Source organism: Callorhinchus milii, unplaced genomic scaffold (assembly GCF_018977255.1).
Source record: "Callorhinchus milii isolate IMCB2004 unplaced genomic scaffold, IMCB_Cmil_1.0 Scaffold16, whole genome shotgun sequence".
NCBI lineage: Eukaryota > Metazoa > Chordata > Chondrichthyes > Chimaeriformes > Callorhinchidae > Callorhinchus > Callorhinchus milii.
In genome coordinates, this window is record NW_024704757.1 from 2212698 (window position 1) to 2227966 (window position 15269).

Here is a 15269-nt window from a genome sequence, read left to right on the forward strand (position 1 = left end):
ACTCCACTGGCTTCCTATCACATAGAGGATACAGTTCAAGATCCTGGTCCTCACCTTCAAAGCCCTCCATGGCCTCACTTCTCCCTACCTCTGTGACCTCCTAAATCCTGCTCGCTCCCTCCGCTCAGCGGGCTCCGGCCTGCTTCACGTCCCCCGCCTCGCTTGCCCCACTATTGGTGGGCGCCCTTTCTGCCACTCTGCCCCCCCCTCTGGAACTCCATCCCGCAGTCCCTCCGCCTCGCCCCTCCCTCGCCATCTTCAAGACTGGCTCAAGACCCTCCTCTTCGACCGTGCTTTCAATCACCCTCCTTCCCCACCAACCCTCCACCCTCCCTGATCCCGATCCCCTGCTCGGGTCTGTAACTCTGTCTGTCTAGCACCTTGGGACATCCTCCTGATGTGAAAGGTGCTTTACAAATGTAATGTTGTTGTTTCAAAGGCTTGATAACATCAAATGCAAGAATTATTATTATTATTGAGTGCATGGAGGCTGATAGATGGTCAACATTCCCACAGCCTCTGACTTTGAAGTGGTCACATCAGTGGCCAGAGTGAGGTTTGGTGTCAGGGCTTCACAGCTGTAGTGCTCATTTGCACATTGCTTTATCACTTTGCCATTTGCTAGCAATGGAATCCAGCAGAGCACAACAATTGGCTGTGAAAGGATTCAATGAAGTGGACATTGATGGGCTTGTCGGCTAGTCCAAACAAAGGGGTGTAAATATAAGCTAGCCAGGAGGATATCTAACAGGGAGTTCAAGAGGAACTCCTTCACTCAGAGGCTGGGGAGATTGTGGCGCTCACTGCAGGAAGTTGTGGATGAAGCAAAGAGCATCAACGTATTTAAGAGTAAACGTGATTCATACGTGAGTGAAAAGGGAATAGAGGGACATAGGAGAGGTGAATAGGAAGGGATAGGGCTTGTGTGGAGTATAAAACTGGAGACTAATTGGGCCGAATGTGTCTTATCACTCTATGTAATAAACCCTTCCAAAAAATAAATAATTAATAATAATTTGGTCCCTCAATCCATGATTGTTAACCACCACGGTTTGTCCACAAAATATACAGTCAATTCACTTCACAGTATATTCTGTGAAGCGCTTTGATATGTCTTGAAGACGTGATAAGGCACTATATCAAATGAAACGATTATTATATTATGTAATTCTGTGTCTGGGTTGGGCAAAAAACAAACCAATCAGTCAACTGCTGAGAGCTATCAGCTAATCTTTCACCAGCAACCACAGATAATACACATATTGTACCCACAGACTATGAATCTCCTTTTTCTTTAAAGGTGTTTTATCATCACTCCTGTAATAATAATAATAATAATTCTTGCATTTGATTTTAGCGCCTTCGAGACGTTTCAAGGCGCTTCACAGAATATACTGTAAAGTGAATTAACTGTATATTTTGTAGGCTACTCGCAGCAGCTAATTGCGCATAGCAATGCCCCACAAACAGTCGTGGATTGAGAAATGAAATGAAACCAGCTTCCAAATTAGGGCTGGGTTTTATTGCAAATCCTGCCTCATCTTAAATGTTTAAGCCCAAACCCTGGGTACTGTACTGCAGGAAAGTGGGTGCGTTGAACGCAAAAGAGAAATAACGAGTCTTGGAGATTATACCCACAACGGTTGAGAGTAACACATTTATAGGATGTGGTATAGGTCAGCAGGATGTGTCCCTCCAGGGAGAGGGAGCGCATTCCATTCCAACAATCTTATCTCTGGGATTTTCACGTGTAGGTGGGAAGTATGGAATTCTAGGTTTAGTTTGGATACTCTTAAGCACGGTGATGGGTTTCCACGTGTGTCAGACCCCCGGCTGACCAAAAAAAAGACACTGTCAGCAAGACTCAACATCTTACAGGGGACGTGAGTAAGTGGAGGAAGCTGGGAAAAAATGAATAAAGTGAGCTTTGGACTTGAATCTCTCTCAAAGACACTCAACCTCCTCAAGTTTCTAATGACATTGGAAAGAGAGTTTCTCTCTCCTTGTGTCTCGGCTATCAAACTCCCCAAATAAAATTGGTCATTCGCTGCATGGCTGTTTGTGGGGCATTGCTGTGTGCAAATTGGTTGCCCCATTCACCTGCAAACACTACGCAAAGACACTAAACGTTACAGAAAAAACTGAAACCCATTGAGCTATGTAACAAGGCACCATAAATGTGTCCAAATAAGAGTGTGATTTTACAGTATGATTTTACAATATTTACTTATCTTGTGCTCATGGCTAGCTATCAGACCTGAAGTGACAGAAAGCCATTCATGTGGTGGAGCTTGCACTTCGTTTAACCTTATTCAAGCATAAGGTGCAGGCTTATTAAGTGCAGGCTGCAACTAACCCCACATCTCGAGCAAACACCATATTAAACAAGATCGATATCTGGTGTCACAATCTTCACTGACCCAGTGTTTGATTTCTGAACCCAACACACTTTAGCTCTTTGCAATTTATGTCGAGTCAGTGCTCGATTTCACAGTTCACACTTAATTTCACACTGATAGCAAAAAGCAAATTGGACATGTAAGATAGGGGCAGCCAAGACAGATAGATATCTGGGGAGTGGGGGGGAGGAATCAGGAACGTGGGATTAAATAGATTCTTCTGGATGTTCAAAGAACCAGCACGTACGTGATGGGCCGAATGGCCTTCATGGGTGCAGTAAATTTCTATGGTTCTACGGAGAACTTAAAAGTTTCACTTAAAATGTGCTTTCTGTATTCTTTTAGGATGGAGCAAGAAAAGGAGAGAGGTCTTCATATGGGCTCCAGTGCAGCACTGGGGGGAAGCATTGCATTGGCAGAGCTCCTGGCTTTCAATTGAGGTGTTAACCTGAAGTGACAGAAATCCATTCAGCCAATATGCCCCAGGACTCTGGGAACACTCTCCCGCAATCCCTCTGCCTTGCCCCCTCTCTGCCCCTTTTCAAGTCTCACCTGAAAACCTTCCTTTTCGACTGTGCTCACGGTCATCCCCCACCCCTCCCACCCCCCGGCCTGGCTCGAAGTCAGGCTCTGCCACTGTTACACGCTCCGAGACCCTACCCTGCATGGAAGGCGCTATATAAGTGCAAGTTTTTTTTTGTTAAACCAAAGACCGTCTCTGCGTATTCCATATACTAACAACTCTGTGCGTGAAAAAAAATTCTCCTAACCTCCCTGTTTGCTCACTTATTAACTATCTGAAATTGATGCCATCTAGTTACTGACTCACTGACCAGTGAAAATAATTTCTCCCTATCAACTCTATCAAAATCCCTCACCTCGGAGGGTGACCAAAGGCTTGGTTGAAGAAGTGGGTCTTGAGATGGGCCTTGAAGGAGGCAAGGGAGGGAGGGAGCACGGCGAAGGGATTGTGAGATGCTTCAGGGTATTTTTTATACGAAAACAAAAACGTGGTCTTAAATTTCTGCGTCTAAATGACAGACGCACATTACTTCTTCACCCCCGGCAGCTGCTCAGCCTTATCTTGAAGCTCTTCCCTGTTATACACTCATGTTTATTACAAAAGACAAATCCCTTTGAAGTCACAAAAATAGTCTACTGTTGATCATTCCAGTTTCAAAGAATCCTCTCCTACCTTTATTGAGGGGTGAGAAGGGGGAACAGAACGGTTAAGTTTCAATGTCAAAATATGGTCACATATGATGTCCAGAAATGGAAACTCTGCTTTATTCTTGTACAGCTCAGTAATAATGATTATAATAATAATCGAGAGGATGTCTCAAAGTGCTTCACGAGATTTACTATGAAGTGTAGTGGCTGTTTATTTTGCAGGCAAATGTGAGAACCAATTTGCGCATAGCAAATAAACAGAATAAGTTTAGGGGCTCATTCGAAGGAGTAAGGAAACTTGCTTAAGATCTCACCCCATCCAAGAATTAAACCCAGGTCCTCTCGTTTGCAAGGCAAGTGTGTTAACCCTACTCTAGGGGCTCCGAGGTCCATGTTGATGGACTCCGAGTTAAAGTCCCATGTTGGACTCATATTCCGCTATGGGTTCAACATTAGACTTCCAATGCACAACCTTCTGACACAGAGGCAAGTGTATGACCGACTGAGCCAGGCTGACACAGTAATCCTCCAGGCCTCCTCGACCCAGAACCTCTGAAATGCAGAGATTTATGAAGTAAGAGCAGCTGTTTGAAGTAAACCGGTATCTACTGAGCTGAACGTCAGGCCGACAGCAAGATCATTTTCATCAGACTATAAAACAAACAACAAAGGCTTCTTTGAGAAACTATCAAAACCTTATCTACAAAAGACTTCTTTGTGTTTCCCCCTCGCCTCCTTCCCTGAATATCTATTACTTGGAATTAATAATAAAACCACACACAATAAAAACAGGTCCATTTTCTCATCATTTACTTCAGATAAGAAGGTGTGAAAACAGGAGCAGGAGGAGTTCATTCAGTCCATTGAGCCTGTTCAGTTTATTCAATTTTGGTAGATTTTTTATATATTATATAGATATATATGTATATAAAATATTTTATGCATATCACAAAAGTATATTCAATATATTCTAATGAAGAGCTTTGAGACGTCTCAATGATTTGATAAAACGCTGTATCAAATGCAAGGATTATTATTATTATTGTTTTAATCCCAACATCCTGCCCTTTTGTCCTACTGACTATACAAAGTAAAGTTTCAAAGTACTGTGAGATTTTCAGTAAACTACGTAATTCACTTCATGGTGGATTTCAAAACCCGTAAGTCACCGACCTTCAAAGTCCTGGGTGCACGAGCACAGTCCATAATCTCACCAAACACTGTGCAATCTTACCAAACACAACTGTTCCTGGAAAGGCGATTGCTGCCGCCAAGTGCTTCTACAGTGCGGATTATGCAAATTCTACATGTACATTTGACACCGAGAGCAACAAATTGCTGATTTATGAATGATTTTACACACCATACACAGCCAACGCAGATAAACTGAAGCCAAACACAACAATCTGTTTCGTTAAAACAGACTAAACTGAGAGATGTGCGTCCTCAAAAACCTTACAGCTAAACCCCCAGACACGCTGACAAAGACTGGCTGCACTGTGCCGAGTGAGGGGAGCAGCTGTAATATTAGGAGGCTGAACAAATGTGGCATTTAGCTTACGGACACGGGAAAAACGAGTTCAAAGCAACAAGGTTCTCCGCTACCCTGAGGCTACTTCCCCGACCCCACCTCCCCCCCACCTCCCCCCTGCCCCAATTACTTTGCGGGACGGAATTCCGGGGATGGTCCAGACAAGCATTGTTGGCTTGTCCCGATCCGCCCCTGGCTCCCCTCCCCAGCCAGGGCACAAGGCAGCCATTAACCCTGCAGTGACCACAGTGTTTAACTTGCTGGCCCACTTGTTGCTTCCTCAGAAACCAGTTGAACTTCCAAACCACAGAATAACTTTACACTGTGGGAGGAACATTTCTGGCTCAAGCAGAAGCACCTCTCATTTCTCAGTCAGTGCGTTGAAGGTCCATATTGGGATTTGGAGCTCATATTGTCTCTAGGCTTTGGAGTCCTGTAGCCCAGTGGTTAGAGCACTCGCTTTGCAAGTGAGAGACCTGAGTTCAATTCCAGGCAGAGGGCGAAACCTTGGGCAAGTTTCCTTACTCCACACACCTAATAATAATCCCTCCAAAACCAAAAACAATAATAAATTGGTCATTTTCAATCTACGACTGTTTGTGGGACATTGCTGTGCGCAATTGGCTGCTGCGTTCGCCCACAAATATACAGTCAATTCACTTTACAGTGTGTTCTGTGAAGCGCTTTGGGACGTCAAGAAGACGTGAAAAGTGCTATATCAAATGCAAGGATTATTATTATTATTATAGGCTGATTCACCAATATAGTGCCGGGGAAGCACTGTGTGGTTTAGAGAGGCTGTCTTTCAGATGAGAGTTTGACAACAACTACAATAACTCACATTATATCAGAGATCTGCCAATAACCTCCCAAATAAAATACGGGTGAATCCCTCTGTGGCTGTTTGTGGGACATTCAAATTGGTTGTTGCGTTTGCCTACAAAATACACAGTCACTACAACAGCAACAACAAGATCACATTTGTATAGCGCCTTTCACGTCGGGAGGACGTCCCAAGGCGCTGAAAGGGTTATAGTAAATCCTGCAAAGTGCTTTGAGGTGTCCTTCTGATGTGAAAAGTGCTAAATTAAATGCATGCATTATTATTATTAATGAGAACTTTTGAGTGATATAACACTGGCCCATGGATTGCACTTGGGAGTTTAAAAGCATCATTACTTGAAGGCTTTCAAAATCATCAATAAGTGATTGTTAGAATCTTGCAAATAAGCCAAAAAAACTCAAATCAGTACAAATTACACTTTAGATGTATGTCATATTAACTTTTTGTACAACTTATTTGTGAAATAGTTTATTTTTTACCTGCAAATGGCTTATTTTTTATAAAACGGTTGTTAGTCGATTGGCGGATCGCTTTCTGGGGGTTATTGCATTGCCCCCTCAAATTTATTTTATTTTAAAATAAAAAAAAGTTGGTGATTCATTCCATGACTGTGAGACTCTCTGTACAATTGGCTGCAGCGTTTCATCCACAAAATACATATTCAATCCACTTTACAATATATTCTCTGAAGGGCATTAAGTAGTCTCAATAATGTGATAAGGTGCTAATATCAAATGCAAAGATTATTATTATTAATGAATAACTACCCAGTGTATTGCTGTAAAACCAGCTTGCAGCAGCTCAACACAAGTTGCTCTTGTGAGCTACAGTAAGAAGTTTCACTGACACTGAGCCTCCCACGCCTGCCTTGACCTCAGAGCATCTTCTCAGAAGTCAAAACAGACTTTAACACTCAACAGATCACATAGTTATCAATTCTTCACATCAAAAAAGACAAGCATTTGTTGATATATAAGTCATTACTCCACAGCTGTTTGTGGGACATTTCTGTGTGCAAGTAGCTGCCACATTTTGCCCACAAAATACAGTCACTCCACTTTACAATATATCCTGCGAAACACTTTGAGATGTCTCAATGACGTGATAAGGTGCTATATCAAATGCAAGGGTCAGTGGTAGTAGTAGTATTATGATTATTACTACAACAGCGTACTGGGGAAAAAAGCCGCAAAATGGGATTGACCCAGTAGCAACTTATCAACATTGCTTTAAGTATCCAAACCAGCCTGAGAGTTCCATGTATGTATGTCACTTACTTATGGAAAACTTTCCTGGGCCTGGAATGGAATGCTCCCCAGAGGGATATACCCCACATTCCTAATTCTTGGTATTATTAGGTGAAAGTTGGAAAAAGCCAAAGCTCGGAGACCCTACTGTGCATCGATAGTAACTGCTGGCACCTACTCGATTAAAACCACTTTGCTCGCTATTGAGAGCCTGCCTTGCAAGCTTTCCCACTGCTCTTCCGGCTAGGACCACCCTACCCATTAGCTGGATACGTAATGGCCAAGTTACCAGACAATGCTCTCAGTGACAAGCTATGCGGTTTTAGCTGGTTAATAAAGGGTGATTTGGGAAGCAGTAGCACAGACACGATGGGCTGAATGGCTGCCTTCAGTGCTGAGAATATCTACGTAAATGACTGGGGAACGAGTATTAACTCTACTGACCCCAAAATGCCATTCACAAGGCAGCGAGATATTCAAGCGTTTAATAAGGTCACTGTAGAGGAGGCGTATACATTTTAATTAGCATGCTATTCTATTTGGTCCGCGGGCTGTAAAATAAATTTGAACCCAAAAGGTCACTTTAACATTTTCGAGGAATCTGAAAACAAATACTGACTCTTATCACAGAAGTGAGAGAAAGGAGTTTCTCCCGGTTTCATGGCCAACAATCCAATAAAATTGGTCATTCACTTCATGGCTCTTTGTTGGGACTTTGGTGTGTGCAAATTGGCTATCACGTTTGCCTCCAAAATACCCTGTGAGGCATTTTGAGACGTCCTCCTGACATGAAAGGCACAATACCAAATGCAAGGATGACTGTTATTAACCTGTACATCCACAAGTCAATTCTGAAGCAGGAACAGAGGAAACCAGAAACGTGCTGCTAACAGCTGAAAGGGGAGGGATGGACTCACAAAACATTATAATAACCAGACTCCATCAGAGGGTTACAGAGAGAGATGTACATCAGCAGAAAAGATAAGGAATAAAAGGGCAACTGGAAGCTTAACGAGGATGTGACCTGGAATCGCAGACTGAGTAGAAGACAGTTACATTGGCTGAGGACAGTAACAGATCTTGACAGGATATGTACCTTGTCCGATGGCTGGCAAACAAATTCCCACATTGCTTAAAAATGTTGTGCTGCATTTCAGGAGTAAAATAAAAAGTCACTTGTACTATGTGGGTAGGATAACATTCCAAGGGTGGGGAAGGAGGTGAAAGAGACTAAGGAGTGTCAATTGACTTGCTGCTCACCGTATCAAAATATTGAGGCAGCAATATACAATAATGGGCAAGATTGCCAAAACAGATGAGTTTACATCTCCTGTAGTGATGCTCCAGAGTTCTGGTTGCATCAGAGAATATTGCGCACAGCTCCAGTTCTCAGAGACATAAGGGGCCTACCCAGGACCTGGGGCAGAAGACAGCAACAAGGGTGGCTCCCAGTGTTGAGGAACGAGCTAAGCCTTGATGAGCAATGAGATAAGCTGAGGCTCTAGAATGTTGGAAAGGAACATCTCACTGTAACCTGAACAAGTTACATTTATACAGCATTCATCATGAAAAGATATCGTCTTGGAGCGCCTTAGGACAGGGTTGGCGCTGAATAAGGGAGAGATAGGAATGGAGGAGGGGGAGGTGGCCAGAGGCGCATTCAAAGAAGAGGGCTTTCATTAAAGACGGAAAGTGAGGGAGTGTGATGGAATGGTAGAGGAAAGGAAGTTCCAGAGGTTAAAGGTGTAGGAAGACTGAAAACTTGGCCACTTTTGGAAATATCCCTGTGTCTGGAATGGAATGCGCACTCTCTCCCTGGAGTGATGTACCCTGCTCACCTAATTCCGGACAGCATTAGGCACAAGTTGGTGAGAGCTGAGGTTTGGGGTCCCTCAGGTATTGAAGGGAAACAGGAAAGGTGGTCCGTTCAGTGGAATACTGAGGAAGAATTCTGGATTTAAGTGATGCAATTGTTTTTGATACTTATCCTCTTTAACACGAACGAGTATTATAAACGAGAAATCTTAGTTAAAATAAGGTTGTTTTTATAAAAACACAAACACATTTGAAGTTTGAAGTGATTTTTTTTTGATTGAATTTCATCTTGAACTGAATGACAGAGTCTATAAACAACTGCAACTAATAAAACCCATATAAACATAACTTCCTTCCTTCAAAACTAAACACACAGCCTGCGGTTATGATGTGAGTGTGTCTATCTATTCTGGACACGGTTTAAAGACAACCACCGCAAAGGCATATTATGTTATCAATTAAACGTCAGAAATGTCTAAACTTTAATTTCGCCCACAAATAAACAGTCAATCCACTTTACAATGTGAAATGCTTTGAGACGTCTCACCGACGTGATAAGGCGCTACATCAAATGCAAGGATTATTATTACCATTATAAACTCTGAGGCTGGCCCCTGTCCGCTACATCCAGGTAGAATAATGCTACAGAAGTCCCAAAGGTATTCCAATTTCCCCCTCACTGGGATGTGTACATTACAGGCACAATCTTCCTAAGAGTAAGAGGAAAATTCCCCAAAATTGTTTTAAGAAGAATCATGATATTGGCTCTGTGGTGAAAGCGGTTTGCTGGGACTAATTGCAAAAGCATGTTTTTACATCAAAGATGTCTTCTGATACAAACTAACCCTTTACCATAACTACCGGAACAAAGCACCATATTGAACTCATGTGGGCCACACATATACATGCACATACAACGAAGGGTAGTGATCAGAAGTAGAGATCAGACTGACGATTCCCCTTATTGTGAAGATGGAAATCATCTCAACACAGAGAGGTCAAGAAATACAAGTCTACGGATTTGTCTTGATACCAAGTAATAATCCCATATAATCCTTGCATTTGATATAGCGCCTTATCACTGTAAAGTGAATATTTTGTAGGCGAAATGCTGCAGCCAAATGATTATTTTTTAAAAAATAATTTGGAAGGGAAATTTACCCCCGGAAAGCGATCCACCAATTGAGTAACAACCGGATTACTACTTACTGCTGGGTAAACGTGTGGAGTAAGGAAAGTTGCATAAGGTTTTGCCCTGCCCAGGAATCGAACCCGGGACCTCTCGCTTATGAGGCGCGTGTTCTAACCACTGAGCTATAAGACTCCACGTAGGATACAACTACAACACGTTGCATGGATAGAGTGGCCGCCCTTCACACGTTCGCATCTCGGAGTGCATCTGAGATGGGTAGAGACAGGCAACCGAGCAGACGAGGATCGTTCACTACTCAGAGCCTCTCATCAACCAAATAATGCAAATGACTGTGCGGAGCGACTGCAGAGGGTGGGCAAGGGAACAAAACAACATGTGTTCCAGAGCTGTTAGTATCTGAGCAGTTCAGAAGATCTTAATCAAGAGGACAGTCATTTCATTGTGACGAACAAAAGCTTCTGAAGGGATTAACAAGATGAGGCAGCTCTGCCGATTCAGTCTTTGATTATTGTTATCAAGGATGAAAGTCATGCTGTCTGGAGTGATGACAGCGTCTATATAAAAAGAAATTACGTGGCAATGGGCCATAAAAAGTCAGGAATGTCCCAGTTTTAATCCCAGGCGTCTCCCAGGTTACCCTATCTCTGGCAGGACCAAACACTCTCATCTAACAGAGAGGCCTGATGTTGGCGGGGTGGGGGTGTGGAGAAGAGGAAACCATATCTCCACTACTGAACCCTATAATGGGTAACATAAAAGGGAACCCTAAGGTATTTTATAAGCATATATAGAATACAAGGTTAGTCAAAGGTAGGGTGAGTCCAATTAGGGACCAAAGAGGAAATCTTCTTGTGGAGGCAGAGGCTGACGTACTGAATGAGTACTTTGCATCTGTCTTAACATACAAAGAGGATGCAACCAATGCCACAGTATTGGAGGAGAGGGGAGAGAAATTGGACAAGATAGGAATGAACCGAGAGGAGGTACTAAAAAGGTTGAAGGTGTACAAAGTAGATAAGTCACCCAGTTCGGATGGGATGCATCCTAAGTTACTGAGGGAAGTAAGGGTGGAAATAATGGAGGTTTTGGTCACAACCTTTCAATCCTCCTTGGACACCGGGAGGGTGCCAAAGGACTGGAGGGTTGAAAACAAACATCCCTCTACAAAAAGGGACAGAAGGATAGACCCAGGAACTAAATTTTTACTTAATAAAGGACAGCCAACACGGATTTGTTAAAGACAAACCATGTCTAACAAACCTGATAAAAGTTTTTGATGAAGTAACGGAGTGGGTGGATGAAGGTAGTGCAGTTGATGTAGTTTATATGGATTTTCAAAAGGTGTTTGATAAGAGACTTGTAAACAAAATCGAAGCCCACGGTATTAAAGGGACAGTGGCAGCGGATACAGAACTGACTGGGAGACAGAGAGCAGAGAGTGGTGGTGAACGGTTGTTTTTCTGACTGGAGGGCAGTGTGCAGTGGTGTCCCCCAGGGATCAGTATTGGGACCACTGCTGTTTTTGATGTATATAAATGACCTGGACTTGGGTATAGGGAGGACAATTTCCAAGTTTGCAGATGATACTAAGCTGGAAAAGTAGTAAACAGTGAGGAGGATAGTAACAGACTGCAAGAGGACACAGACAGACTGGTAACATGGGCAGACACGGGGCAGATGAAGTTTAATGTGGAGAAACATGAAGTGATGCATTTTGTGAGGAAGAATGAGGAGAGACAATATACGCTGATGGTACAGTGTTAAAGGGGGTGAAGGGACAGAGAGACCTGGGGGTCATATACGTAAATCTTTGAAGGTGGCCGGACAGGGAGATAAAGCTGTTAAAAAAGCATCCGGGATACCAGGCTTTATAAATAGGGGCATAGAATACACAAGTCAGGAAGTTCTGATGAACCTTTATATAAACACTGGTTAGGCCTCAGCGAGAGACTGGGTTCAGTTCTGGGCCCCACACTTTAGGAAGGATGTCAAGGCATTGGAGAGGGTGCAAAGGAGATTGACCAGAATGGTACCAGGAATGAGGGGCTTCAGTTATCAGGAGAGGCTGGAGAAGCCGGGATTATTCTCCTTGGAGCAGAGAAGGTTAAGAGGAGACTTAGAAGTTTTCAAAATTATGAGGGGATTCAATAGGGTGAACAAGGAGAAACTATTCCCACTGGCGGGTGGGTTGGTAACCCGAGGACATTGATTTAAAATAGTTGTTAAAAGAAACAGAGGGGAGGGGAGAAGAAACTTTTTCACACAGTGAGTTGTTCAGATCTGGAATGCATTGCCTGAAAGGCTGGTGGAAGCCGATTCGATTACAACTTTTAAGAGAGGAGTAGACAATTATTTGGGGAGGACAAGTTTGCAGGGTTATGGGGAGAGAGCGGGGGAGTGGGATTGATTTGGGTAGCTCTTTTCAAAGAGCCGGCATATACACGATTGGCCGAATGGCCTCTTTCTGTGCTGTATAATTCTATGATTGAATGAATATGTATTTGTAGTGCAAAACCCTATCACCCAACCAACAATCTATACCATAAGATACTGAGACAGAAGAACAAGAGGACATAGTTTTATAGGGGTAATTTTGGAGCAGACTCCAGGAAGTCTGTCTTTATCTAGAGGGTAATTAACAAGTGGAAAGGCTCGCCGGGGAAGGTGGTCGAGGCCAAGATTGTGGGACTCATGGTCACTCAATCCACAACTGTTTGTGGGACACTTTTGTGCACAATTGACTGCCATAAAATACACAGTCAATTCACTTTACCGTATATTTTGTGAAGCGCTTTGAGATGTCTCAACGACGCGATAAGGCACTATATCAAATTATTATCATTATTATTATGAGCTCAAGTCCTAGTGTGAGGATCAAACTTGGAAACTCTGATCAAGAAGTGACGAACTGAACCAAACTGACACATCTACAAAGGCAAACGAAAAGCAGACCTTGTTAGAGGTATTTCTCTTAGTTAATCTTCTTTGCCATAAAATGCTTTAATGTTCTTTTTTTTTTGGATTCACTGAACAGCAAGTGTAATCTACTAATAAAGGACAGACTGGAATGTATTAAAATAAAGATTACCACAGGACTCCTTTTAAGGAAGTATTCATTTCAAATAAAGCTGTTTTCTTTCTATTTTAATACAACCACAGTAAATTCAAGCCTGCTTTTGGTAGTAAATTAATTTAAAAGCTGAGGGTTCTTTGGCCCAAACCCAGAAATAACAGACCAAGGCTGATATGGGCTGTTACACACTGCTAATCTACATTAGCTCCTGATCTTAAATCATCATCAACTCTGCATTCCCGTGCTGAGGCATGCACACCTCATGTGGAATCATGCTCAGGGGAATTGGATTCCTTTATGTACAAGGTAAATATCACAAGCCTGTAATCAGAAAGATAACGCCATTTACCTGGTAGAAAGGACCTGAAAACATTTTGTGATTCAGTCACCGAATACAGGAAGCTTGAACCTATGCGGTTATGGGGCAGCTGGGTGATGTGTAGTAGTGGATGGAGCTATAGATTATGAATTATGATCTTGCTGGATCAAATCCTGGTTCGTGTGGCGTTTGCTGGTGTCAGGCGAGGCTCAATTTGGCATCTCAGGGTTAAGGAGGTTATAATCAGCCAGATTTACTGATCAACTGGTGGAGGAATCCAGGACAGGGGGCGTAATCTTAAAATTAGAGCTAGGCCCTTTCAGGAGTGAAATCAGGAGGCACTTTTTCACATAAAGAGTCGTGGAAACCTGGAACTCTCTCCCCTAAAAGGCTGTGCTGTGCATACCAGATCAATTCAAATGTTCAAGACTGAGACCCATTAGGAAGTGTACTTGTCCCGAGGTATCACACGAGGTCAGCAGAACTACTGTACAGTCGAGTCAAGTTTGACAAAATAGACAAACACCAAATTTTTAAGATGAAAGCACTAACACACACACGCCTCCTCAAAACAAGACAGCAGAAGAGACAGTCATTCATTGTAAAACAGAGGAAACAATATGAGCCACGTAAACCAGACTTCTAACAGAAAGTGCTTGTTCACATAAACTACATAAAGATACTTAGAAATTTAGTGCCGAATGAGATTGTCCCACTGACCATTCCCACTACTGTCCTGAAAGTGTTGATTCATTCAAATACAAATTAGATAGATTTCTTTTACAAAATAATAGTTTGGGATACAGTATGTGAGTAATTGGATACATGACATATAGTAAGTGTAGTTATGTTTGGAAGAACCAGGCAACCGTAGATCTAAGATTCCCAAAGCTTTCCACTATGCTATAGACTGATCCATAGAATTAATCGCGATCAACATCTCCATTACTGTAGAATGCAACTGTTACCAGGTTGGTAGAAGCCAAACTAAATAGACCTTGGTCTTTTCTCGTCTAGCAATTCCTTTGTTCCTATGGAATGGTATTTATAGACAGAGTCAAAAGAGGGAAAAAAAATCAGATCATGAGAAGCATGATTTGGATTGATGTGAAATGCACCAACAGGCAAGTCAATTACTTTCGAAGTCATGACTGAACATTATAGTTAAAAAAATCACATTAAGATACTACTTTCAAAATCAATATGTTACGGCCCTTTTATGTTCTTCTTTGGCTTTTAGTTTTTTAACAGAAAAAAAATGCTTCCACGTATTTGAAAACTACAATTGCCCATTATACAGTTTAATAAGTTGATGAAGCGCTTGCTATTTTAAACAAAAGCATTGCATTCTTTCCTGCTCACCGTCCAATTTTAACCTCCAACTCTCTTCAAAGCCATAGAGTGAGTCAGCTTCACAAAGCATTCCTACCTTGAAACTTGTGTGGCATCTCCACTTCCGAGTTGTACTGAATCTCCTTTCTGCCATTGTGCAGATTCTCTGTCGGCTTGGGTTTGACATCGAGATAGCTTATCCTTACACCACTTGATCTCGGGAAGGGAGGAATTTTCTTAACCGGGGATCCCATGTCTTCATTCATTTGTGAATCCATGCACAGAGTGGAACTCTCCATTTCTTTCACTTGAAAACCTGATACAGAAGCCCGGGCAGGGGCCATGACTTGGACCACCTGCGGATGAGCAACCAGCCTAAACTGGGA

At 42.6% G+C, this 15269-nt stretch overlaps 1 protein-coding gene across 1 annotated transcript in view; it reads right to left on the bottom strand.

The window, feature by feature from the left end:
• Nucleotides 1–15004, bottom strand: part of septin-9 (neuronal-specific septin-3) — a 163613-nt gene extending 148609 nt beyond the window's left edge. The window contains exon 1 of the mRNA XM_007908194.2: nt 14981–15004. Coding sequence (XP_007906385.2) covers nt 14981–14999 — 19 coding nt within the window. The 5' untranslated portion in view covers nt 15000–15004. The remainder of the gene's footprint in view (nt 1–14980) is intronic.
• Nucleotides 15005–15269: the final 265 nt, after the last annotated feature.